At 43.5% G+C, this 27,723-nt stretch overlaps 1 protein-coding gene across 2 annotated transcripts; it reads left to right on the top strand.

The window, feature by feature from the left end:
- Positions 1-571: 571 nt before the first annotated feature.
- Positions 572-25,777, top strand: stx1b (syntaxin 1B). 2 transcript variants are annotated; one of them, XM_062989022.1, is made up of 11 exons: positions 572-626; positions 1,668-1,921; positions 21,139-21,213; positions 21,699-21,798; positions 23,216-23,290; positions 23,588-23,661; positions 24,392-24,500; positions 24,589-24,662; positions 24,756-24,893; positions 24,996-25,106; positions 25,489-25,777. In XM_062989022.1, exons 2-11 carry the CDS (start codon positions 1,892-1,894, stop codon positions 25,567-25,569), a joined length of 867 nt encoding a protein of 288 aa, XP_062845092.1. In that variant the 5' UTR covers positions 572-626; positions 1,668-1,891; the 3' UTR covers positions 25,570-25,777. The 2 variants fall into 2 exon arrangements, with proteins under 2 accessions (XP_062845092.1, XP_062845101.1); XM_062989031.1 differs by lacking the exon at positions 572-626 and adding an exon at positions 1,427-1,571.
- Positions 25,778-27,723: the final 1,946 nt, after the last annotated feature.

The following is a 27,723-nucleotide window of genomic DNA, read 5'->3' as shown; positions in this document are numbered from 1 at the left end:
CCCATTACCTCCCAAAACCATGCAGAAGGTGGACTGTTCTAAATTAGCCCTGCAATGTACTGGAGTCCTGAATAAAGTGTAATAAAAATAATGCATTCATTTTATTCTATTTTCATTTCAGGTTATATTTTTTCTAAGCTTATAACAATATTTTTAATATAATTTTAATATAATTCTTTTTTCTTTTCTAACCCAGATGATCTTATTTTTATTTTATTCTAATTTTATAATTCTGTTAATAAAAATGTTTATTTACTGTTTTATCTGAAGTGTTTGTGTTGCCTGTATTCTTATTATGCTTTAAAAATCAATAAAAATATACTTTTATTTAACAAAAATGAATCTGCAGTTTAATCTTTCACATAAAGTTTATATAATTATAACTACAATCTAAAATCCTCACACAAACCCTGATGTTAGCCACCTAGCTAGCGCTAACACAAACATTATAAAAATTCATTTATTAAAATCTTAGCAGCACAATTTCTTTATTTATTTCCTGAATTCACTTAAACCATAATGGAATAAATAATACATTTGGAAACGTTTTTATTCAGTTTGTTTCAAACTCATTTTAATGAAGAACAGAAGCAGTTCGTCTCCAGCTGCTACAATAGCATGTTCAGGTCAGTTAGCTCATGTTAGAAATTTAGCTAGCGTTAGCATTAAATATTATACATATGTGCTGATGTTTCTAATAAGCAGCTGCTAAGTGCAGCTAGGTTAGCTTATGCTAATTAGCTGGATTGGCTAGTTAACCAGTCACTTTACCTAGAGATGATAATGTTAACTGTGCCGCTAGCATTAGCATAAACAATACAAGCATTCAAAATATCCTGTCAGCTTAGCTCATGTTAGCCTTTCAGATAGCATTTGTAAGAAATATAACAGACATTTATAAATATAACCAGAGAATTATTATTATTTTTACTATAATTATTATTGTTATTATTGTTGTTGTTATTATAATTATTAATATTATTATCAGACAAATTGAGGTACATAAGACAATGGAGGTGTAGGATGACTCTACTACTTTATTATTTATTATTAATAAATAGTAATTTATTAATAATAATGTATTGCTTATTTGTCATTATTACTGTTATTATTATGATTATTTTTATTATTATTGTTGTTATTATTATTGTTGTTATTATTATAGTTATTGTTATTATTATTGTTATTATTATTATTATTGTTGTTGTTTTGTTGTTATTATTGTTATTATTATTATTATTATTATTATTGTTTTGTTATTATTATTATTATTATTATTGTTGTTGTTTTGTTGTTATTATTATTGTTATTATTATTATTATTATTGTTGTTTTGTTGTTATTGTTGTTGTTGTTGTTGTTGTTGTTGTTGTTGTTGTTGTTATTATTATTATTATTATTAGGCAAATTTAAATACCTATAGGAAAATGGGTAGTGGAGAATGACTGTATGGACAGCTGATTTCTCCTCCCCTGTGAGGCCCTTCCCTAACTGTTTGGGCCGCTCGGTGAGGCAGTGATGCGGTGTTGTAGGGTGGAGGAGGACGGGAGGAGGATGGGAGCCAGAATGGAGGTAAAGAGAGGGAGGGAGGAAAAAGGGAGGGATGTCCGCGCATGCGCGTTGCGTCTCCATCCCTCCGCATCGCTCGTTTTTTTCTCTTTTCTGCAGCATCAGTACCGAGGCGCACCGAGACTGTGTGATAGAGACGGAAAGCGGCCAAAAAACGGACAAAAGGGGGAACATCCGAGCCTTCTGAGCCCCCCTCACACCCAAAACACCTGAGTCAGACAGGACCGCAGCAGCAGGAGGACCGGTTCGGAGGTGACGACGCGCGGAAAGCGGCTTTATTTTGGCTTTTCTTTTTCTCTAGCCAGCAGCACGGCGGGGGAACGATGAAGGATCGCACACAGGAACTGCGGAGTGTAAGCCTTCATTTTGTCTGTCTGAGATATTTATTTATTTATTATTCGTTATTTATTTATTTAGAAAGCCTAACACGGCCATTTTAGGACCGCGAGTGCGCGCTGTGGGTGTATAGGATATACTATGCGCGCTGTGTGTGTGTGTGTGTGTGTGTGTGTGTGTGTAGGTGTAGGTGTAGTCTAGGTGGTAAAGGCTTGATTTATGAATATGCTGTGTGGGTGCAGATGAGCTCTGTGAGCTGGATTGACTGTGTGCAGGATGCGCGCTGCGTTATTACGCGTCCATGATCGCCGCATTAAACGCGACTCTCTCCTGTCCGACTGGTTCCTCCACCTCAATTGATCAGACTGTATTTATTTCAGACAGGGTGGGGGGTTGGGATGGTGGTAGTGATGGTGGTGGAGGTGGGGGGGGTGGTTGTACAGGCCCAGATTGAATCCGGTTCGTATTTTCGGGCTCATGGTTTGATATTAGGAGGCGGAACGCGTTCCTGCTGCTGCTGTCTGCGTTCCGCCAAAAATTCACGCCCTGATTTTCTCCCTCCTGCATTTTCCATTTACACACACACACACACACACACACACACACACACACATACACACGGATCACCTGAACAGGCCTGAGCAAACATGGCTGCCCGGGGCTTTTTATGGCAGGGCCGTTTATTATCAGTGTGTGTGTTAAGGCGGGCCTGCAGGCCTTCTGCACCATTAGTGGGGGGGTGAGGGGGGGGGGGTGAGCCAAAACGCCTGAACCTGGTGCACTGTGTGTGTGTGTGTGTGTGTGTGTGTGTGTGTGTGTGTGTGTTCGTTCCCTGGTGTTTTAGTCCATATACATATGGCTACCGCACTGCTGTACCTCACTGGCACACACACTCACACCATGCAGGGTTCCTCTCCAAATGCACCATGGACTCCTCAGCATCAGATCATTAGATCATCCTGCGTCCACACACGCCACACAATGCCTGCTCGCTTTATTCATTTATTATTTATTTGATTATTTATTAATTTATTGTTTTATTCTGCTGTATAAAAGCATTTTTGGGTCGTTTTGCAGGAGCATCGTGACTTGATGTCCTTTAAATGCTGCATGCAGCAGCGCGTGAGAACGTCCGACACACGTCCCGTCATATATCATTTATATTCTGCTATAATACACACACGCTACATCCTACAAACGCTGCATGATCAAAAGTATCTGGACACCTAACCGTGCACTGGGTGACGTGTTCATTCCAAATCTGTTCACAGTTATTCAACTGAAACTTTCATCCAAAATGACCTACAACTGTGACCGAATACAATCCAAGCAATTAATGGTTAAGGGCCTTGCTCAGGGGCCCAACAGTGGCACACTGGTAGCAGCGGGGCTTGAACTGCTACTACTCCTGTACCTGAGTACCACAGAGCTACCACTGCTTTATGAGGAGTCTTACCATTTTAAAGTGCATCTTTAGGAATTTGTGCCCAGTCAGCCAGAAAGCTTTGGCTTTTTTTTTATAAAACCAGGTGCTGATGATGGACAGAAAGGCCTGGCTCACCATCAGCTCACCATCAGCGTTCCAGTTCATCCCACTGCTGTTCAGCAGGGTTAAAACGAGGGCTGTGTGTGATCCACTTGAGTTCCTCCACACCAAAACTTGCACAGTCATTCTGGAACAGAAATTGGCCTTCCCTAAACTGTTGGCATAAAATTGGAATCATATAACCTTCTTTTATATAATTTAGCGGACACTTTTATCCAAAGCAACTTATAGTTATGACTTATACAATTCGAGCAATTGAGGGTTAAGGGCCTTGCTCAGGGGACCAACAGTGGCAACTTGGTGATGGTGGGGCTTATGCACCTTATGATTACTAATCCAGCACCAAGCTACATCTTTCCCTTTTTTCATATATATATATATATATATTTTATATATTATATTTTTTATATCATGGGTTTGATGCACCTGTCAGCAGTGGGTGTGGCTGAAACACCTGAACTAACTCATTGTGATGGGTGTCCATATACTTTTGTCTATATATTGTAGATTACATGGTTTGTTTACGCTCCTCAAAATGAAGGTGTGAGAACAGATTTTTAAATAGTTTATAAATATTAAACTCACACATTATTCACCACTTTACATGTTTATATCAGTTAAAACAGTTCATGAAAAGATTCTTTACTCTAAAAATTATTACAATTATATTAATAAAATATCACGACGACCTTATTTTGCTCTTTTAGATTTTTCTGTATTTTGGCAGAAATTTTATTTGTATTTTATTAAACTTTAGCTTTATTAGGTAAATATTACATAACGATCCACACCAGCTCCCCTGGTCGGTGGAGTCCTGATAATTACGACCCCTCATAGTTTTACTTGCTGTCAGACAGAGGGGGGCGTGTCCTCCGCCCGCCCCGCCCCGTCGTCAAGGTTTTTAGCATGGGCACTGCTGCAATCTGTATAAGCGTAAACTCGCTGACCTGAACGGACTGAAGAACGGTGTGGGCACTGCAGCACCAACCGCACTGAAGATCAGCCCAAAACCTGCAGCTCCACAAAAAGGGTCTCAAACCCACAGATGTGCACAGAAGTTCAGTGAGACCTGTAAACCAGGAGAGTTTAGAGAGAAGAATCTCATATCTGCCCCCCGTCCATTATCATGAATGATTGATGAAATGTTCTATAGGAACACCATCACTGTTACGGGGCGGCATCATGAAACCTGATCAGATTGAGTCTGGGTTGGTGGGTTCAAATCCCCTGAAGCTTCATCATTAGCACCGATGCCAGAAACTCTCAGCTGCTCCACTGTGCATTTAGGATGGATTAAGAGATGGAGACAGATGGGTGGATGGAAATATAATAAAAAGAATAAATGAAGAATTACTAGATGTGTGGATGTGTGGAGAGATATTTGGCTCGATGTACTGATGAATGAATGAGTGTTGAATAATGGATGGATAAAAAGATGGTAAAATAATTTAAACTATAAATGGATAACTGGATGAATGGATGAATAGATGGATGGAGGCTGCACCATTTCTTGTCACTGCAGCAGTGTTGGAGGGCCTCGCTCACACCCAACCAGCTATGAGTCTGGATGAATGAATGAATACATGGATACAGATTTTTGGAAGGGTGGAGGAATGAATGAGAGAATAATAAGTAGACTGTTGGATGATAGAAGAAGGGTGGATGACTGGAGTAATTACTAGATGTGTGGAGAAATATTGAACTTGCTGTACTGATGAATGGATGAAGGAGAGGTGAGAACGATACGTAGGTAGATAGAGGTCAACTGAAGAATGGATGGATGGATGGAGGATGGATAGATGAGTGAATGGATGAATTAATGGGTGGATGGAGAAATTGTGTTAAAATGGTAAAGAGAATAGATGGATGGCTGGATGGAGTGTTGAATAATGGATGGACAGTTAGGTGGAGAAATTGATGTGTGTGTTTAATAGTAGAATAAATGAGGCTTTAATCCCCCCCATATAAACAGTGCTCATAGAGGTTCTCCACCCATTCTGGAGGAGCATCCTGCTGCAGGTGTGTGTGTGTGTGTGTACAGGTGTGTGTGTGTGTACAGGCGTGTGTGCGTACAGATGAGTACAGGTGTGTGTGTGTGTGTGTGTGTGTGTGTGTGCAACAGAGATGGAGCTTCGTGTTCTGGTGTGTGTTTATTGGAGGTGTGTGGTGGGTGGGTGGAGGATAGTTATCGGCGGGGTGGTTCCTCCTGTGTTCCTCCTGTGTTCCTCCTGTGTCCCTGAGTGAGGAGAGCTACACCACACCTCCAGCACTCCGATTATTCTAATGAATGGATGGATGGATGAGTGTGTGGAGGGAGCCACGCCCGTGCTTTCTCTAAAACTCACCTCAGCACCAGAGGAGTTTAATCCACAACACACACACATCTTAAACGTTCAGAATCAGGCTAAGTGTTGATGTGAAGCTTTCAGAAATACAGACTTACCGTTTGCTTCAGTTCTGTGTTTGGATCAGCCTGTGTGTCCCAGACCACTTCCTGTGTGTCCCAGACCACTTCCTGTGTGCTAAATAGCGTGGAACTGAACCCCCTACAGTGCAGTTCTGAGTGATTTGGAACACAGACGCTGGTACCTGGGTTTCTGCCCTTGTGAGCTGTGATTGGCTGATTAATGGTGATGTAGGATGAAGCTTGGCGGCTGCAGGATTGTTTATAATAACCATGGTGACAACACCACAACATGTGAGGTGGGCGTGGTCAGGCTCAGACAGGGAGAGTAAAAATAGAATGTTACAGTGTTACAGAGTGTGTGTGTGTGTTAGTGTTACAGTGTGTGTGTGTTACAGTGTGTGTGTGTTACAGTGTGTGTGTTACAGTGTGTGTTACAGTGTGTGTGTGTTACAGTGTGTGTTACAGTGTTACAGAGTGTGTGTGTTACAGTGTGTGTGTGTTACAGTGTGTGTTACAGTGTGTGTTACAGAGTGTGTGTGTTACAGTGTGTGTTACAGTGTTACAGAGTGTGTGTTACAGTGTGTGTGTGTTACAGTGTGTGTGTTACAGTGTGTGTTACAAAGTGTGTGTGTGTTACAGTGTGTTACAGTGTTACAGTGTGTGTGTGTTACAGTGTGTGTGTTACAGTGTGTGTTACAGAGTGTGTGTGTTACAGAGTGTGTGTGTGTTACAGTGTGTGTTACAGAGTGTGTGTGTGTGTTACAGTGTGTGTGTTACAGTGTGTGTGTTTCAGTGTTACAGTGTGTGTTAGTGTTACAGTGTACATGTGTTACAGTGTGTGTTACAGAGTGTGTGTGTTAGTGTTACAGTGTGTGTTACAGTGTTACAGTGTGTGTGTTACAGTGTGCATGTGTTACAGTGTGTGTGTTACAGAGTGTGTGTGTGTTACAGTGTGTGTTACAGTGTGTGTGTTACAGTGTGCGTGTGTTACAGTGTGTGTGTTACAGTGTGTGTGTGTTACAGTGTGTGTTACAGAGTGTGTGTGTGTTACAGTGTGTGTGTTACAGTGTGTGTGTTACAGAGTGTGTGTGTGTTACAGTGTGTGTGTGTGTGTTACAGTGTGTGTGTTACAGTGTGTGTGTTTCAGTGTTACAGTGTGTGTTAGTGTTACAGTGTACATGTGTTACAGTGTGTGTTACAGAGTGTGTGTGTGTGTTACAGTGTGTGTGTTTCAGTGTTACAGTGTGTGTTAGTGTTACAGTGTACATGTGTTACAGTGTGTTACAGAGTGTGTGTTTGTTAGTGTTACAGTGTGTGTTACAGTGTTACAGAGTGTGTGTTACAGTGTGTGTGTGTTACAGTGTGTGTGTTACAGAGTGTGTGTGTGTTACAGTGTGTGTTACAGAGTGTGTGTGTGTGTGTGTTACAGTGTGTGTGTTACAGTGTTACAGTGTGTGTTAGTGTTACAGTGTACATGTGTTACAGTGTGTGTTACAGAGTGTGTGTGTTAGTGTTACAGTGTGTGTTACAGTGTTACAGAGAGTGTGTGTTACAGTGTGTGTGTGTTACAGTGTGTGTGTTACAGAGTGTGTGTGTGTTACAGTGTGTGTTACAGAGTGTGTGTGTGTGTTACAGTGTGTGTGTTACAGTGTGTGTGTTTCAGTGTTACAGTGTGTGTTAGTGTTACAGTGTACATGTGTTACAGTGTGTGTGTTACAGTGTTACAGTGTGTGTTACAGAGTGTGTGTGTTAGTGTTACAGTGTGTGTTAGTGTTACAGTGTACATGTGTTAGAGTGTGTGTGTTAGTGTTACAGTGTGTGTGTGTGTGTGTGTGGACGCCTGATCATGAGCACTGAACACTAGTAAAACTGAGTGACCTCTGTGTGACCTTATCAGCTAGAACAACAGCCACTCTCCTGAGCAGTGTGTCTGACGATGGCTGATTGATCAGTGGGTGTTCCGGTTTATCCCAGAGCTGGTGAGTAAGGCTGAGCTCTGGGCTCTGTGCAGGACGCTGGAGCTTCTTCATGTCTGTATAGAGCTGGAACAGGAGAGGACCTTCCCTAAACTGTTACTGTGTATGGATTTATTACACCTGTTAGTGACTGTTGTGACTATAATAGAAGTGTAGAATTAGAAGTGATGTCCCAATACTTCTGAGCACATGGTGTGTGAGGATCAGTCTGATTCCTGATGGTGGAACGGTGCTGCAGGTCTGAAGCTCCTCTAACCGTCTCACTGCACCAGTCTGAGCTTCTGATGATTAATAATGTGTCAGTAATGAAGGACTGTGTGTGTTCAGCACCTCCACTGTACAGTGTTTGAGTCACTGGTGTTTGAGACGCAGCCGTCCATCATTACCCCGGTATAGAAGCCCCACCTCAGTACAGTACAGAGAGGGGGAAGGTGATACAGGGCCGCGGGGGGTGGAAGAGAGACTGAGGGAGGTCAGTGGGGAATGGGAAACACCGAAATACATCAAACAATCATCACATGAGAAATCCTTCATTATTATTATTATTATTGTTGTTAATATTATTATTTTTATTATTATTATTATTATATTATTATTATTATATTATTATTATATTTATTTTTATTATTATATTATTATTATTATTATTACTATTATTATTATTATTATTATTATTATTTTATTTTTTATTATTATTATTTTATTTATTATTATTATTATTATTATTTTATTTAATATTATTATTATTATTTATTTATTATTATTATTATTATTATTATGTACTGTAACGTTGGTACATTGTAAAAATCCAGGATTGATTCTGATGGCTCGTCTGATGTTACTGATCATTAATAATAAATATTTTGATGTATAGATCTATATTATAATGCAGCAGCGTGTATATATCGGATGTGTGTGATGTGTGTGATGAGAGGACGAGGCGGATGGTTCTGGATTATTTACTCTGTGGATCACATTACACAAACATCACAGTGACAGGGTCACGTCGTCCACTGTTCCATCACCATCAGCTGCTCACACACACGGGGGAGGAAACACAAAGAATCCTGGGATTTACTACACAATACCATATAACCCCCCCCCCCCACACACACACACACACACCATCACCACCTAAAAACCCTTCTGATAACGTCTCAGATAACCAAACCTACATCATCATTACATCACTATTACATCATCATCACATCACTATTACATCATCATCACATCACTATTACATCATCATCACATCACTATTACATCATCATTACATCACTATTACATCATCATTACATCACTATTACATCATCATCACATCACTATTACATCATCATCAAGTCATCATTACATCATCATGAGGAATCAGAAGTGATCTAGCTATTGAAAAATGCTGTGTGTGTTTTTCTGAATATGATTAGAACCTTCATTGTAGTGCCTGTAACTGCTGGAGCAGCTTGTTTGTTTACACCCATGCTGAACGCTTCTAGTTTTGAGATTTTTTGGGGGACGTCTTGCACGCACAACATGTTTAATATAATAATAATAATAATAACCCTGAGGTCTCTGTCAGGGCGGGGCTGTGGGGTTTTGGAGTGGTGCATGGTGGATTTGTGCTGGTGTGGAAGCTGCAGCTTCGTTTCAGTTTCTCGTCTCACAGAAAGTGCTGATGTTCAATGGAACCCGTTCTTCTATCTACTGTTTCCAGTGCCAATGGCTGCCACACAACCTCAAAGCATAATCCCCCCCCATAATGGTAGCCTCACCCACATGTTGTTGTGCACACTTCAGACATTGACGTTTGTGATGAGGTAGTAGAGACGGTGTTGTGATGAGGTAGTAGAGACGGTGATGTGATGAGGTAGTAGAGACGGTGTTGTGATGAGGTAGTAGAGACAGTGATGTGATGAGGTAGTAGAGTTGGTGTTGTGATGAGGTAGTAGGACGGTGATGTGATGAGGTAGTAGAGGCGGTGTTGTGATGAGGTAGTAGAGACAGTGTTGTGATGAGGTAGTAGAGACGGTGTTGTGATGAGGTAGTAGAGACGGTGTTGTGATGAGGTAGTAGAAACGGTGATGTGATGAGGTAGTAGAGGCGGTGTTGTGATGAGGTAGTAGAGACGGTGTTGTGATGAGGTAGTAGAGACGGTGTTGTGATGAGGTAGTAGTAGAGACGGTGTTGTGATGAGGTAGTAGAGACGGTGATGTGATGAGGTAGTAGAGGCGGTGTTGTGATGAGGTAGTAGAGACGGTGTAGTATTTCTCGTCTCACAGAAAGTGCTGATGTTCAATGGAACCCGTTCTTCTATCTACTGTTTCCAGTGCCAATGGCTGCCACACAACCTCAAAGCATAATCCCCCCCCATAATGGTAGCCTCACCCACATGTTGTTGTGCACACTTCAGACATTGACGTTTGTGATGAGGTAGTAGAGACGGTGTTGTGATGAGGTAGTAGAGACGGTGATGTGATGAGGTAGTAGAGACGGTGTTGTGATGAGGTAGTAGAGACAGTGATGTGATGAGGTAGTAGAGTTGGTGTTGTGATGAGGTAGTAGGACGGTGATGTGATGAGGTAGTAGAGGCGGTGTTGTGATGAGGTAGTAGAGGTGGTGTTGTGATGAGGTAGTAGAGACGGTGTTGTGATGAGGTAGTAGAGGCGGTGTTGTGATGAGGTAGTAGAGACGGTGTTGTGATGAGGTAGTAGAGACGGTGTTGTGATGAGGTAGTAGTAGAGACGGTGTTGTGATGAGGTAGTAGAGGCGGTGTTGTGATGAGGTAGTAGAGACGGTGATGTGATGAGGTAGTAGAGGCGGTGTTGTGATGAGGTAGTAGAGACGGTGTTGTGATGTAGTAGAGACAGTGATGTGATGAGGTAGTAGAGACGGTGTTGTGATGAGGTAGTAGAGACGGTGTTGTGATGAGGTAGTAGAGACGGTGTTGTGATGAGGTAGTAGAAACGGTGATGTGATGAGGTAGTAGAGACGGTGTTGTGATGAGGTAGTAGAGACGGTGATGTGATGAGGTAGTAGAGACGGTGTTGTGATGAGGTAGTAGAGGTAGTAGAGACGGTGTTGTGATGAGGTAGTAGAGGTAGTAGGACAATGTTGTGATGACGTAGTAGGGCGGTGTTGTGATGAGGTAGTAGAGACGGTGTTGTGATGAGGTAGTCTGTACGGTGTTGTGATGAGGTAGTAGAGGTAGTAGGACAGTGTTGTGATGACGTAGTAGGGCGGTGTTGTGATGAGGTAGTAGAGACGGTGTTGTGATGAGGTAGTAGAGAGGTGTTGTGATGAGGTAGTCTGTACAGTGTTGTGATGAGGTAGTAGAGGTAGTAGGACAGTGTTGTGATGACGTAGTAGGGTGGTGTTGTGATGAGGTAGTAGAGACGGTGTTGTGATGAGGTAGTAGAGACGGTGTTGTGATGAGGTAGTCTGTACAGTGTTGTGATGAGGTAGTCTGTACGGTGTTGTGATGAGGTAGTAGAGACGGTGTTGTGATGAGGTAGTAGAGAGGTGTTGTGATGAGGTAGTAGAGAGGTGTTGTGATGAGGTAGTCTGTACAGTGTTGTGATGAGGTAGTAGGACGGTGTTGTGATGAGGTAGTAGAGACGGTGTTGTGATGAGGTAGTAGAGACGGTGTTGTGATGAGGTAGTCTGTACAGTGTTGTGATGAGGTAGTCTGTACGGTGTTGTGATGAGGTAGTAGAGATGGTGTTGTGATGAGGTAGTAGAGAGGTGTTGTGATGAGGTAGTAGAGAGGTGTTGTGATGAGGTAGTCTGTACAGTGTTGTGATGAGGTAGTATAGGTAGTAGGACAGTGTTGTGATGACGTAGTAGGGTGGTGTTGTGATGAGGTAGTAGAGACGGTGTTGTGATGAGGTAGTAGAGACGGTGTTGTGATGAGGTAGTCTGTACAGTGTTGTGATGAGGTAGTCTGTACGGTGTTGTGATGAGGTAGTAGAGATGGTGTTGTGATGAGGTAGTAGAGACGGTGTTGTGATGAGGTAGTAGAGGTGATGTGATGTGGTAGTTGGACGGTGTTGTGATGAGGTAGTAGAGATGGTGTTGTGATGACGTAGTAGAGACGGTGATGTGATGAGGTAGTAGGACGGTGTTGTGATGAGGTAGTAGAGACGGTGTTGTGATGAGGTAGTAGGACGGTGTTGTGATGAGGTAGGAGGACGGTGTTGTGATGAGGTAGTAGAGACGGTGTTGTGATGAGGTAGTAGAGACGGTGTTGTGATGAGGTAGTCTGTACGGTGTTGTGATGAGGTAGTCTGTACAGTGTTGTAATGAGGTAGTAGAGGTAGTAGGACAGTGTTATGATGACGTAGTAGGGCGGTGTTGTGATGAGGTAGTAGAGATGGTGTTGTGATCAGGTAGTAGAGACGGTGATGTGATGAGGTAGTAGAGGCGGTGTTGTGATGAGGTAGTAGAGGTAGTAGAGACGGTGTTGTGATGAGGTAGTAGAGACGGTGATGTGATGAGGTAGTAGGACGGTGTTGTGATGAGGTAGTAGAGACGGTGTTGTGATGAGGTAGTAGAGATGGTGTTGTGATGAGGTAGTGGAGACGGTGTTGTGATGAGGTAGTAGAGGTAGTAGAGACGGTGTTGTGATGAGGTAGTAGAGGTAGTAGAGACGGTGTTGTGATGAGGTAGTAGGGCGGTGTTGTGATGAGGTAGTAGAGACGGTGTGATGAGGTAGTCTGTACAATGTTGTGATGAGGTAGTAGAGGTAGTAGGACAGTGTTGTGATGACGTAGTAGGGTGGTGTTGTGATGAGGTAGTCTGTACGGTGTTGTGATGTAGTAGAGACGGTGTTGTGATGAGGTAGTAGAGACGGTGTTGTGATGAGGTAGTAGAGACGGTGATGTGATGAGGTAGTAGGACGGTGTTGTGATGAGGTAGTAGAGACGGTGTTGTGATGAGGTAGTAGAGGTAGTAGAGACGGTGTTGTGATGAGGTAGTAGAGACGGTGTTGTGATGAGGTAGTCTGTACGGTGTTGTGATGTAGTAGAGACGGTGTTGTGATGAGGTAGTAGGACGGTGTTGTGATGAGGTAGTAGGAAGGTGTTGTGATGAGGTAGTAGAGATGGTGTTGTGATGAGGTAGTAGAGACAGTGTTGTGATGAGGTAGTAGAGTTGGTGTTGTGATGAGGTAGTAGAGATGGTGTTGTGATGAGGTAGTAGAGACGGTGTTGTGATGAGGTAGTAGAGATGGTGACGTGATGAGGTAGTAGGATGGTGTTGTGATGAGGTAGTAGAGACGGTGTGATGAGGTAGTAGAGACGGTTTTGTGATGAGGTAGTAGAGGTGATGTGATGAGGTAGTAGAGACGGTGTTGTGATGAGGTAGTAGAGACGGTTTTGTGATGAGGTAGTAGAGGTGATGTGATGAGGTAGTAGGAAGGTGTTGTGATGAGGTAGTCTGTACGGTGTTGTGATGAGGTAGTAGAGACGGTGTTGTGATGAGGTAGTAGGATGGTGTTGTGATGAGGTAGTAGGATGGTGTTGTGATGAGGTAGTAGAGACGGTGTTGTGATGAGGTAGTAGAGACGGTGTTGTGATGAGGTAGTAAAGATGGTGACGTGATGAGGTAGTAGGATGGTGTTGTGATGAGGTAGTAGAGACGGTGTTGTGATGAGGTAGTAGAGACGGTTTTGTGATGAGGTAGTAGAGGTGATGTGATGAGGTAGTCTGTACGGTGTTGTGATGAGGTAGTAGAGACGGTTTTGTGATGAGGTAGTAGAGGTGATGTGATGAGGTAGTAGGAAGGTGTTGTGATGAGGTAGTCTGTACGGTGTTGTGATGAGGTAGTAGAGATGGTGTTGTGATGAGGTAGTAGAGATGGTGACGTGATGAGGTAGTAGAGACGGTGTTGTGATGAGGTAGTCTGTACGGTGTTGTGATGAGGTAGTCTGTATGGTGTTGTGATGAGGTAGTAGAGACGGTGATTTGATGAGGTAGTAGAGACGGTGTTGTGATGAGGCTGTAGAGACGGTGTTGTGATGAGGTAGTAGGACGGTTTTATGATGAGGTAGTACAGACGGTGTTGTGATGAGGTAGTAGAGACGGTGTTGTGATGAGGTAGTAGAGACGGTGTTGTGATGAGGTAGTAGAGACGGTGTTGTGATGAGGTAGTCTGTACGGTGATGTGATGAGGTAGTCTGTACGGTGTTGTGATGAGGTAGTAGAGACGGTGTTGTGAAGAGGTAGTAGAGACGGTGTTGTGATGAGGTAGTAGAGATGGTGATGTGATGAGGTAGTAGAGACGATGTTGTGATGAGGCTGTAGAGACGGTGTTGTGATGAGGTAGTAGGACGGTTTTATGATGAGGTAGTAGAGACGGTGTTGTGATGAGGTAGTAGAGACAGTGTTGTGATGAGGTAGTAGAGACGGTGTTGTGATGAGGTAGTAGAGACGGTGTTGTGATGAGGTAGTAGAGACGGTGTTGTGATGAGGTAGTAGAGATGGTGACGTGATGAGGTAGTAGGATGGTGTTGTGATGAGGTAGTAGAGACGGTGTGATGAGGTAGTAGAGACGGTTTTGTGATGAGGTAGTAGAGGTGATGTGATGAGGTAGTAGAGACGGTGTTGTGATGAGGTAGTAGAGACGGTTTTGTGATGAGGTAGTAGAGGTGATGTGATGAGGTAGTAGGAAGGTGTTGTGATGAGGTAGTCTGTACGGTGTTGTGATGAGGTAGTAGAGACGGTGTTGTGATGAGGTAGTAGGATGGTGTTGTGATGAGGTAGTAGGATGGTGTTGTGATGAGGTAGTAGAGACGGTGTTGTGATGAGGTAGTAGAGACGGTGTTGTGATGAGGTAGTAAAGATGGTGACGTGATGAGGTAGTAGGATGGTGTTGTGATGAGGTAGTAGAGACGGTGTTGTGATGAGGTAGTAGAGACGGTTTTGTGATGAGGTAGTAGAGGTGATGTGATGAGGTAGTCTGTACGGTGTTGTGATGAGGTAGTAGAGACGGTTTTGTGATGAGGTAGTAGAGGTGATGTGATGAGGTAGTAGGAAGGTGTTGTGATGAGGTAGTCTGTACGGTGTTGTGATGAGGTAGTAGAGACGGTGTTGTGATGAGGTAGAGATGGTGACGTGATGAGGTAGTAGAGACGGTGTTGTGATGAGGTAGTCTGTACGGTGTTGTGATGAGGTAGTCTGTACGGTGTTGTGATGAGGTAGTCTGTATGGTGATGTGATGAGGTAGTCTGTACAGTGTTGTGATGAGGTAGTCTGTACAGTGTTGTGATGAGGTAGTCTGTACGGTGATGTGATGACGTAGTCTGTACGGTGTTGTGATGAGGTAGTAGAGACGGTGATTTGATGAGGTAGTAGAGACGGTGTTGTGATGAGGCTGTAGAGACGGTGTTGTGATGAGGTAGTAGGACGGTTTTATGATGAGGTAGTAGAGACGGTGTTGTGAAGAGGTAGTAGAGACGGTGTTGTGATGAGGTAGTAGAGATGGTGATGTGATGAGGTAGTAGAGACGGTGTTGTGATGAGGCTGTAGAGACGGTGTTGTGATGAGGTAGTAGGACGGTTTTATGATGAGGTAGTAGAGACGGTGTTGTGATGAGGTAGTAGAGACGGTGTTGTGATGAGGTAGTAGAGACGGTTTTGTGATGAGGTAGTAGAGACGGTTTTGTGATGAGGTAGTAGAGGTGATGTGATGAGGTAGTAGGAAGGTGTTGTGATGAGGTAGTCTGTACGGTGTTGTGATGAGGTAGTAGAGACGGTGTTGTGATGAGGTAGTAGGATGGTGTTGTGATGAGGTAGTAGGATGGTGTTGTGATGAGGTAGTAGAGACGGTGTTGTGATGAGGTAGTAGAGACGGTGTTGTGATGAGGTAGTAAAGATGGTGACGTGATGAGGTAGTAGGATGGTGTTGTGATGAGGTAGTAGAGACGGTGTTGTGATGAGGTAGTAGAGACGGTTTTGTGATGAGGTAGTAGAGGTGGTTTTGTGATGAGGTAGTCTGTACGGTGTTGTGATGAGGTAGTAGAGACGGTTTTGTGATGAGGTAGTAGAGGTGATGTGATGAGGTAGTAGGAAGGTGTTGTGATGAGGTAGTCTGTACGGTGTTGTGATGAGGTAGTAGAGACGGTGTTGTGATGAGGTAGTAGAGATGGTGACGTGATGAGGTAGTAGAGACGGTGTTGTGATGAGGTAGTCTGTACGGTGTTGTGATGAGGTAGTCTGTACGGTGTTGTGATGAGGTAGTCTGTATGGTGATGTGATGAGGTAGTCTGTACAGTGTTGTGATGAGGTAGTCTGTACAGTGTTGTGATGAGGTAGTCTGTACGGTGATGTGATGAGGTAGTCTGTACGGTGTTGTGATGAGGTAGTAGAGACGGTGATTTGATGAGGTAGTAGAGACGGTGTTGTGATGAGGCTGTAGAGACGGTGTTGTGATGAGGTAATAGGACGGTTTTATGATGAGGTAGTACAGACGGTGTTGTGATGAGGTAGTACAGACGGTGTTGTGATGAGGTAGTAGAGACGGTGTTGTGATGAGGTAGTAGAGACGGTGTTGTGATGAGGTAGTAGAGACGGTGTTGTGATGAGGTAGTAGAGACGGTGTTGTGATGAGGTAGTCTGTACGGTGATGTGATGAGGTAGTCTGTACGGTGTTGTGATGAGGTAGTAGAGACGGTGTTGTGAAGAGGTAGTAGAGACGGTGTTGTGATGAGGTAGTAGAGACGGTGATGTGATGAGGTAGTAGAGACGGTGTTGTGATGAGGCTGTAGAGACGGTGTTGTGATGAGGTAGTAGGACGGTTTTATGATGAGGTAGTAGAGACGGTGTTGTGATGAGGTAGTAGAGACGGTGTTGTGATGAGGTAGTAGAGACGGTGTTGTGATGAGGTAGTCTGTACGGTGTTGTGATGAGGTAGTCTGTACGGTGTTGTGATGAGGTAGTCTGTACGGTGTTGTGATGAGGTAGTAGAGACGGTGTTGTGATGAGGTAGTAGAGACGGTGTTGTGATGAGGTAGTTTGTACGGTGTTGTGATGAGGTAGTCTGTACGGTGTTGTGATGAGGTAGTAGAGACGGTGTTGTGATGAGGTAGTAGAGACGGTGTTGTGATGAGGTAGTAGAGACGGTGTTGTGATGAGGTAGTCTGTACGGTGTTGTGATGAGGTAGTCTGTACGGTGTTGTGATGAGGTAGTAGAGACGGTGTTGTGATGAGGTAGTAGGACGGTTTTGTGATGAGGTAGTAGAGACGGTGATGTGATGAGGTAGTAGAGACGGTGTTGTGATGAGGCAGTCTGTACGGTGTTGTGATGAGGTAGTAGAGACGGTGTTGTGATGAGGTAGTAGAGATGGTGTTGTGATGAGGTAGTCTGTACGGTGTTGTGATGAGGTAGTCTGTACGGTGTTGTGATGAGGTAGTAGAGACGGTGTTGTGATGAGGTAGTAGAGACGGTGTTGTGATGAGGTAGTCTGTACGGTGTTGTGATGAGGTAGTAGGACGGTGATGTGATGAGGTAGTAGAGACGGTGTTGTGATGAGGTAGTAGAGACGGTGTTGTGATGAGGTAGTAGGACGGTTTTGTGATGAGGTAGTAGAGACGGTGATGTGATGAGGTAGTAGAGACGGTGTTGTGATGAGGTAGTAGAGACGGTGTTGTGATGAGGCAGTCTGTACGGTGTTGTGATGAGGTAGTAGAGACGGTGTTGTGATGAGGTAGTAGAGACGGTGTTGTGATGAGGTAGTCTGTACGGTGTTGTGATGAGGTAGTAGAGACGGTGTTGTGATGAGGTACTGTGAGCTGGAGGCACTTTGATATCTCTTACAGGTGCTTCTGTCTTGTGGGCGTCAGTGAAGTGTATTTTTGATGCTCAGGCGGTTGCTTGGAGAGGCCCGTAGTTGGTGAGGGTTTAGTGAGGGTTGGTGGTGGTTGGTGAGGATTGGTGCGGGTTGGTGAGGGTTGGTGAAGGTTGGTGGTGGTTGGTGCGGGTTGGTGAGGGTTGGTGGTGGTTGGTGAGGGTTTGGTGAGGGTTGGTGAGGGTTGGTGGTGGTTGGTGCGGGTTGGTGGTGGTTGGTGAGGGTTGGTGAGGGTTGGGGGTGGTTGGTGAGGGTTTGGTGAGGGTTGGTGCGGGTTGGTGGTGGTTGGTGAGGGTTGGTGGTGGTTGGTGAGGGTTTGGTGAGGGTTGGTGAGGGTTGGTGGTGGTTGGTGGTGGTTGGTGAGGGTTGGTGAGGGTTGGTGGTGGTTGGTGGTGGTTGGTGAGGGTTGGTGAGGGTTGGTGGCGGTTGGTGAGGGTTTGGTGAGGGTTGGTGCGGGTTGGTGGTGGTTGGTGAGGGTTGGTGAGGGTTGGTGGTGGTTGGTGAGGGTTGGTGCGGGTTGGTGAGGGTTGGTGGTGGTTGGTGAGGGTTTGGTGAGGGTTGGTGCGGGTTGGTGAGGGTTGGTGGTGGTTGGTGAGGCTTGGTGGTGGTTGGTGAGGGTTGGTGGTGGTTGGTGGTGGTTGGTGCGGGTTGGTGAGGGTTTGGTGAGGGTTGGTGCGGGTTGGTGAGGGTTGGTGGTGGTTGGTGAGGGTTGGTGGTGGTTGGTGGTGGTTGGTGCGGGTTGGTGAGGGTTTGGTGAGGGTTGGTGCGGGTTGGTGAGGGTTGGTGGTGGTTGGTGAGGCTTGGTGGTGGTTGGTGCGGGTTGGTGGTGGTTGGTGAGGGTTGGTGGTGGTTGGTGAGGGTTGGTGGTGGTTGGTGAGGGTTGGTGCGGGTTGGTGAGGGTTGGTGGTGGTTGGTGGTAGTTGTTGAGGGTTGGTGGTGGTTGTTGAGGGTTGGTGGTGGTTGGTGAGGGTTGGTGGTGGTTGGTGAGGGTTGGTGAGGGTTGGTGGTGGTTGGTGAGGGTTTGGTGAGGGTTGGTGAGGGTTGGTGAGGGTTGGTGCGGGTTGGTGGTGGTTCGTGCGGGTTGGTGGTGGTTGGTGAGGGGTTGGTGAGGGTTGGTGCGGGTTGGTGAGGGTTGGTGAGGGTTGGTGCGGGTTGGTGAGGGTTGGTGCGGGTTGGTGCGGGTTGGTGGTGGTTGGTGAGGGGTTGGTGAGGGTTGGTGCGGGTTGGTGCGGGTTCTATTTAGATTGCTAACATGTTAATATCGGTAATAAAAGATGATTTTATTATAGACGCCGGTTTATGCTGCAGCAGCTCGGTGTGTTCTACAGAATCCACTCGGAGGTTCTGATGCTGCGTCTCAAAACTTTAGAATCAACAGAATTAATGATTTTATTTTATTGAGTTTAATGAGACGCTGATGAACTGAAAGTCTCGCCGTGATGAATCAGAATCAGATAAAACTGCTGATCTGACGTGATTTTAACTCCAGATTCACGTGTCACTGCAGCTCACAATGACCTTGTTTACATGTGGGCACACACACACACACACACACACACACACACACACACACCCGAAGGCATGGCATAGTGTGTGTGTGGGCAAAGTCATGTCCTTTGATCACCAGCATTTGGTTTGAACGTTAAAAACAGCGTCTCTATAGTTTATTATTATTAATTTGTTATTAAACCTTTATTTATTAATTATTCTGCTTTATTATTATTATTATTATTAATAATATTATTATTATTAATATTATATTATTGTTGTTATTATTATTATATTATTATTATTATTACTATTATTATTAATAATACATTGTTCTATTATTATTATATGAATATATTATTATTATTATTATTATATTATTATTATATTATTGTATTATTATATTATTATTATATTATTATTATATTATTATTATTATTATTATTATTATTATATAAGCAGCACGTCGAATGCGTAAACACAAGAAATATGGATAAATATTCACCGCTCATAATGAAGGAAAATAAATCACACGTCAGAACTAAATGTTCCAGTTAAAATTTTTACTGATATTTAATGACAATTGATGGAAACTAAAATCATCAACACACTGAGACCAGGATTCACAATCTTTCACAATGAACTCTTTAACCCCAGAGAGCACATTGGGATGAATTGGGATGCTGACTGTGAGCCAGGCCTTCTCATCCAACATTAGTGCCTGTCCCTGACTGTTTCTCTTCTGATTAAATGGGCACAAAGTCCCACAGACAGTGTACACACTCCAAAATCTTGAGATGAGATGTTCGGTCACATGATTAGACCGTGTTCAAGGGTCCAAATTTAAACCCCTGTAACCCAGAATACCCATAATGCACCTGGTCGTTTCAGGACAGTGTGTAGGGTATGAACTGTGGGACGCGTCACTGGTGCTCCGAGGGTCTTCAGACGTGGCGGGGTGTGATGAGGGTGTGATGAGGATGATGTCGGGATACGTGTTGATGGTTGAGGACATTAAAAGGTCAGATAATGAGATTGGCTGAGTGTGTGTGTGCGTGTGTGTGTGTGTGTGTGTGTGTGGAGTATAAATGGCAGAATCCTATAGAGGATTATTATTGCAGTCTGGCATCTGTTCACTACCCACCAAATGCCCATCTGTGAGCTCACACACACACACACACACACACACACTGAGTGAGGTTATTTATATCAGACATGTGATCCGTGTACCAGTGGCCCATTTTCTGCTTAACATGTGAAGATCAGCGTGAACGATTCAGCTGTTCATTCAGCTAGTGGGTTACAAACACACACCCTCCTGTACTGGGTCCAGGGCAGTGTGTACAGTGTGTAGAGTATATCGAGTGTTGGTGGTGTTTATTAGCCCTCAGTGTTCAGTTACGTCTCCGTGTGTGTATGAGGTTACAGCCCGTGGGTTCCTGTACGTCCCCCATGTAGGAGTCAGGATGGTATTTGGAACACAGCCCAGAAAACTGAGACACTGAAAACACAACTCAACATGAGCGCCTGTCAGGGATTAGAACAGAACCCACGAGAACCTAACACACACACACACACACACACACACACCTACTCTACACAGAGATACTGAACACAGACAGTTTGTGTTTGAGAAGCAATTTAGTCGTATCTGATTCCCCGATAGTATTTCCCCTCTACTGCTGCAGACCTCCACTCCTGACTGAGGAGGGTCGTGACTAACACACACCCCCTCCGACACGTGTGCAGCACCGGCCACTTCTTTTCACCTGCACCAGGATTCATATGGAGATCCGTATCGTGCACGGAGAGTCAAGCACTGATCTCTATTATCCCCCGTCTCTGTGCAGCACCAACTGCAGCAGTGATGAGGAATCCCTCCGAATCAGTTCTGTTTCATTCTCAGTGCTGGTGGGATCAGAAGCTCTGATGGATATTTAACGCTGTGTGTGTGTGTGTGTGTGTGTGTGTGTGTGTTTTCAGGCTAAGGACAGTGACGATGATGAGGAAGTCGTCCACATCGACCGAGGAAACTTCATGGATGAATTCTTCGAGCAGGTAAACGATCGATATGAAATTTATTAAATAAATAATTAAGTATTAAGTTTGGTCAGGTTCAGTTTTTGTGTTTGGTTCCCATAAGTAACATCAGACCCCAAAAATGTGGGCGTGTCAGTGGTTAGTCAGGATCGTGTCTGCAGCACACAAAATAAAAACCTTAATTGATGTAATTGTGATGAAACTAAACTCAGTATAAATCAGAACAGTAATGAAGCTTCTTCTCACCACATTTAGACTCGACTTGTGATACTTTAGTACAAAAATCCTGAAGTTCATCTTTCCTGAATCTTCTGAATGAGTCGGTGCTGAGCGACACCCAGAGCTGGACGATGTTTATCAGTTATTAAAACTTAGTGATTAACCAGCATTTCAGGGCCGGACGTTCCTCAATAACGTGGTGGACGTTCTCACGGAGAGTGGAGCTTTAAACCAGTCGAGTCTTTTCTTCTGACGTTCTGTGTTTTGGGTTTGTGTCGGTGTAGGTGGAGGAGATCCGCGGCTGCATCGAGAAGCTCTCGGAGGACGTGGAGCAGGTGAAGAAACAGCACAGTGCCATCTTGGCGGCGCCCAATCCTGACGAAAGTGAGTCCTCTAAAATCCTCATGCTTTACATAGTTCATGCTAAAGGCGTGCCGGACGGACCGTTAGAACACCTCTTTCTGCTGCAGTCACGCCCTCTGCTGGCTGATCGATGATGCTGCACAGAGACGGGGGATAACGGAGATCAGTGCGTGTCTCTCCATGCATGATACGGATCTCTGTATGAACCCATCAGGTGCAGGTGAAAAGATGCGGTCGGTGCTTCACACGTGTCGGAGGGGGCGTGTGTTAGTCACGACCCTCCTCGGTCAGTAGTGGAGGTCTGCAGCAGTACAGAGGAAATATGATTGGGGTTCGAATCCTAGCAGTGCTATCGGTCGCCAGGGCGTCTGCATGGTCATGATTGACATGAAGCCCTGTGACGGATCGGCACCCTGTCCAGGGTGTTTCTGCCTCACACCCAGTGTTCCACCTAGACCCTGACCAGGATAAAGAGGTCGAAATAATGTAAACGATGCTGAACAGATTTATGTGCAAATCAGGTGAGTTCATCTCGCCCCCCTGCGCCCCCCTGCGCCCCCCATCAGCCCCGGAACCGCGTGGGTTTAATGCAGCGGATCTGAAGGTGACGTTTATCTGATTAGATGAGGATCAGAGGACCGGGCGTGTCTGATCTCACTCTTATTCATCATTAAAACTTTTAATTATTTATTCATGTTGAGTTGTATCATTACTTATTATTTTATTTCTTAATCCTTCAGTTTTTACTGTCTGGATTTTAATCTTAAATGTTTTGTATTTTATTTTGTGCTGCATGATTTTATTTTCCTCCTGCAGAGCTGTAACCAGGAAATCATTTTAAACGTAAATTAAAATCTCATAAATTTTACGTTTAATTTTGTAATCTGGCTCTGAGAGTCTCTGGTTACGGCCCTGACCTGCTGCCCTGACCTGCTGCCCTGACCTGCTGCCCTGACCTGCTGCCCTGACCTGCTGCATGCTTCTGTGTCTTTATTTTTATTTCTTTTTCCTTTTTTCCTCCTTTTCTTTGTTGCGTGCTGCATGAAGGACGAGTCGCTTTACTGGTAAATATTAATTTGGGAGTTTTTATGGTTGAAAGGAGCAGAAACGTGATCCTGAGTTCCAAACCACATTTTATTTATAATAAAACAGTTAAATGCGCCGGTGCTTGATGATGTAGTTCATGTGTTATTTAATGTTCAGCAAACTGTAAAGTCTGACTCAGAATGTTTATTTATATTAACATGATAATACACACGCTGTTAACTACCCTATAATACAGAGCCATAAGTATGTGGACACCAGTCCTTCTCTTTAATAGCCTTCCAAGTCAACAAATCTAAATTAATGCACTAAATCTCTATTTATATGGGCACAGAGAAGTCACCAGCTGTCTGAATATGTGTGACTGAGAGTTTTTCTTTCTGCGCTTCTTTAGAAACTAAGCAGGAGTTGGAGGATCTCACAGCTGACATCAAGAAGACAGCTAATAAAGTGCGCTTAAAATTAAAGGGTAATTCATTCTTTATTATTTTATTACTGTATTACAGTAACACGCCGCCATGCAGCCACGCCCGGGAAATAGAATTAAAGTAAAAGAATTGTGTTATTCTGAAACGGTGTGACACTTTATTATTAATTTTTAAATGTTAATAAATGTGTGTGAGGATTAAACTCACGACCCCCCGGGTGCTGGAGACACGCAGTCGTTCGTGTCTGAGGGAGGGAGGGCTGAATCGGGACTCCTCACTGCTGCAACAGCGACTCCTACTGAGTAAATAATGAAGATTGTTGTTTATTTATTTCTCAGCGATCGAGCAGAGTATCGAACAGGAGGAGGTGATGAACAGATCATCAGCAGACCTGCGAATCCGCAAAACACAGGTGAGAAGGTTTATTATTATAATTTATTTTTAATTTTTCTCACTATTATAAATGACGTGATGAAACAGTTTAATCAAAACTAATCAAAAAAGTTTTACCGTAGTACTGATAAACAGCAAGCTCAGGGCCACATACTTTTGAACATATAGTGTAAAATAAACTTTTATATTTATAGATTGTTTTAACACAAGTTCTGGCATTAACATCATTATTAAAGGTTCTATATTTTTTCTCTTTCCTTTAGGATGTTTATGATAAAAGTGGACAAAATAAACCTGTAAATAAGATTTATTTTAAATTTAATGATTAATTAATTCATAATTATTAAATAATAGTTATTCATCACAACTTTATAGTGAGTGATTTAGGACACAGCCATAATTTTTCCGACTCTTTGGTTCCCTCTGGCGGCCTGAAGCGGAATTACAGGAACCGTCACCAGCGGTCATTCAGCTTCAACCTTGTCAGGGTCGCAGTTATATACAGTATTTATAATAAATAAGTGATATAAAAATATATAATAAAGGAATTATTGTGTAAATAATAATATTATTATATAATTATTATTATTTTAATCAGATAAAGTTTAGTTTTTAAAGGTGAAATCATTTCTACTCTGTGCGTTTTCCTCTGTGTAATGTGAAATCACGCCCGTGTTTAACAGTGTTAGCCTGTGTGTAACGCGTGTGATTAGTCTGTAACGATGTTAGCATGCTGTTTGTGTCTCCAGCACTCCACTCTCTCGCGTAAGTTCGTGGAGGTGATGACCGAGTACAACACGACGCAGTCCAAATACAGAGATCGCTGTAAAGATCGTATCCAGAGGCAGCTGGAGATCAGTGAGTAACATCATGAGCTTCATCCAAACCCTCACGTGTCCTTCAAACCTTCACAGATCATTAATTCTATCCTTCATCCCTCCATCAGCTGGAAGAACGACCACCAACGAGGAGCTGGAGGACATGCTGGAGAGCGGGAAACTCGCCGTCTTCACCGATGATGTAAGCGCCGCGTTCAGCTTGACGTCACGACAAAATCGAAACGCTCCGAACGGCCAAACGTATGTAAACAAATGTTGTTCTGATTATTTACAGATTAAGATGGACTCCCAGATGACCAAGCAGGCCCTGAACGAGATCGAGACCCGTCACACGGAGATCATCAAACTGGAGAACAGCATCCGTGAGCTTCACGACATGTTTGTGGACATGGCCATGCTGGTGGAGAGCCAGGTACCAAAAACATCCACCGTTAAATATCAGCCCGGCGCGGCTCCGAAATACACGACCGTAATTATTAATGATTAATAATGTTCATGTTCACGTGGTTCACAGGGCGAGATGATCGACAGAATCGAGTACAACGTGGAACATTCGGTGGATTACGTAGAACGAGCCGTCTCCGACACCAAGAAGGCCGTCAAGTACCAGAGTCAGGCACGCAAGGTAAGTCACGCCGTCACGTCCCGGCGTCGATCAGTGCCGCGGTTCTTAACCAGAGACTGAGAGCGACCGTACGGTGGACAGGCTAGCACATTCACTGCTGGTGGATTCCCACTGTTGGGCCCCTAAGCATGGCCCTCGAATCGTATTACAGTACATTCCATTTATGGCAATTAACGTTCACTTTTATCCAAAGTGACTTACAAATGTGACCATGTGCAGTCCAAACAACTGAGGACTAACAGCCTCGCTCAGGGGTCCAACAGTCCAACCTGACAGTAATGAGGCTTGAACCAAGGACCTTCTGATTATCACAACTGTAAGTGGCTTAGTGTGGTGAACGTGAATGTAAGTTCTGCTCTCGTGTGTTTCTGTGTCTCTGCAGAAGAAGATCATGATCATCATCTGCTGCGTGATCCTGGGCGTGGTCCTGGCCTCCACTATCGGAGGAACTTTGGGCTTCTAGACCGTCGAGGGAGAGGAGCGACCTTAAAAAATATTTATCCACAACATCGACTCCTCTTTAAAGGGGTTCAATAGGGTCACATATAACAAAAAAACCAACAAAATACGCCAAAAAAAATCAAAGGAAAAAAGTAAAACTAGTGGATTAAAGCATCTAGGAGACGTGAAGGGTTCAAATCCATCAATAAAGCTTCTATTTACACTCTGTACATGTAAGTGTATTGAACAGGAGAAACAGCACATGGGTTCCAGCACCTGTACAAACAGAACTTTATTCTTTATTCTGTCTCATCAGTTCCACAGTTTTTTATTTTTATCGTGTTTATTTATTATTTCCGGGGCGCGTTTTCCAGGACAGCACCATCGGCTGTGTTCTATTGGAGTGTGTGCACTTCCCGTCCAGGATTCGTTTCATCAGGAGGGACTCGGGGGGGTTCGGAGACGTTCCTACAGGTCGACACTCACAAACCGTCCAAAAATTAAAAGCTAAAAAAAAGCAGAACGACAGAAATGATTTAATGATCTGATACGAGCGCAGGGTCACGTGTTTAGGGTTTTATTTACAATGTGTTCATCGTTTACGTTAAAAATAAAAGTAAATCGATCCAGCTATCAGGACCTTCCACATCAACAGATTTATTAATAAAGTGAAATAAAATTCTAAATTTATATTTAAGAATTTAAAAATTATTATTTAAAAATATTGAAACTATGCAGAAAAATTCCAGCTTTTAGAAACAGAAAATCTAACAAATGTATTAAAATTTTAGCTAAATATTTAAATTAAATCTTTATAAATGAATTTGCTGTGAATTAGTAAGTGAGGAATAAATGAACACAATCTAAAGTGGAAATTTGTGCTGATTTTCAAATTTTTTATTATTATGATGTTTATAATCAGAGCAGATTTATATATAAATATCCACACAAATATATAAATGACGTGTAAATAAAAGAGGATTATTAATATAGATTTATTTATATTTTTTTGAATTTCTGCAGCTGAAACACTTTATGTTTAACTTCGTGTGTTTATTTTAATGCTTCTTCTTCCCGACTGCGCCGCCTTAAAACCACAGAATCAAATTAATTCTCTAAATTTATCGACTCGTCATCTGACTGCGGTTCTCATGTCTGTGGATCTGTGAAGCTCAGACGATGAGCCGCTGATTCCTGGAGATTTTATTCCGTTTACGAAGCTCATAAAAGGAGTTGGAAAAGTTCCTGATTCAAAATGATGTCACAATTCTGCATGATGATGTCATTATAAAGGCGACGCCCTCGTTTCTATAAACCAAAGTGAATTTTATAGTGTAGTGAACAGATTATTAAAATAATTAATGTTTAATAACTGCTTTAGGAAAATAAATCTAGTTTTTATGTTTCTGTCGAGTTCAGTTTTTCTGGACGGTTGGAATGAAAGAACCTCTGAGCTTCATCCTAAAAACTAAACAAGAAAAAAAGTTAGAAATAGAAACGGAGCAGAAAACCTGGACGGAACCTCGTGTCCGATTCGTCCTTTAACGTCGGATCAGATTATCAGACCCTGTGAGGTTGGATTTGTGACCTGAGGCCGCCGCTGAGCGCTCGAGTCCCTCGGTACGAAGCGTTGGGTCGTTAGCGTGTGTACATGATGGGAGGACGTGACGTTAGTGTACGGTGTATTATATTTACCTGCAGCATGTTTTCTTTTCGTGTGTGTTCTGAGTGTCCGATCTCGTCCAACTGACGGGGTTCAATATGCGAGTTGTCGTTGTCAAAGGCATGCAGCGTCTGATTGGTCGGTTTTGCATGATGATTATTGATCAAGTGTGCACTTTACAGTCAGAGAAGAAACATCAGATCAGATTCAGCGTGTAGTGGTGAACGGGGGCGGGGGGGCGGAGGGGCTCGGGGTAGAATTATTACTCAAACACACACACACACACACACTTGTGTTTCTGTGGTTCTGTACAGTAAGGGTGTATGAATATGAGGTGATGCAGGTGTATCGACTTCATCTAGCAAAAATACAAACAAGTAAATAAAGAACTCAAACCAAGGACACGAGGGAACCGGAGGAAAACTGAGAGACTAAAACCAGGACCAGATTAGATTAAGGGATTAAACAAGGCTACAGTGGAAATGAAGGAACTAAAAACGAGGACTCAAAAGA

Source organism: Trichomycterus rosablanca, chromosome 2 (genome assembly GCF_030014385.1).
Source record: "Trichomycterus rosablanca isolate fTriRos1 chromosome 2, fTriRos1.hap1, whole genome shotgun sequence".
Lineage (NCBI taxonomy): Eukaryota > Metazoa > Chordata > Actinopteri > Siluriformes > Trichomycteridae > Trichomycterus > Trichomycterus rosablanca.
Note: the sequence above shows the minus strand (reverse complement) of the source record. Positions and strands in the feature narration are given on the sequence as shown.

Bases quoted from the DNA above. Each gene is read 5' to 3' on its own strand.
- stx1b (XM_062989022.1), top strand. From the start codon at position 1,892: ATGAAGGATCGCACACAGGAACTGCGGAGT. The intron at 23,291-23,587 runs GTAATTCATTCT...TTTATTTCTCAG, and splicing joins AGTGCGCTTAAAATTAAAGG to CGATCGAGCAGAGTATCGAA. The intron at 24,501-24,588 runs GTGAGTAACATC...TCCCTCCATCAG, and splicing joins CCAGAGGCAGCTGGAGATCA to CTGGAAGAACGACCACCAAC.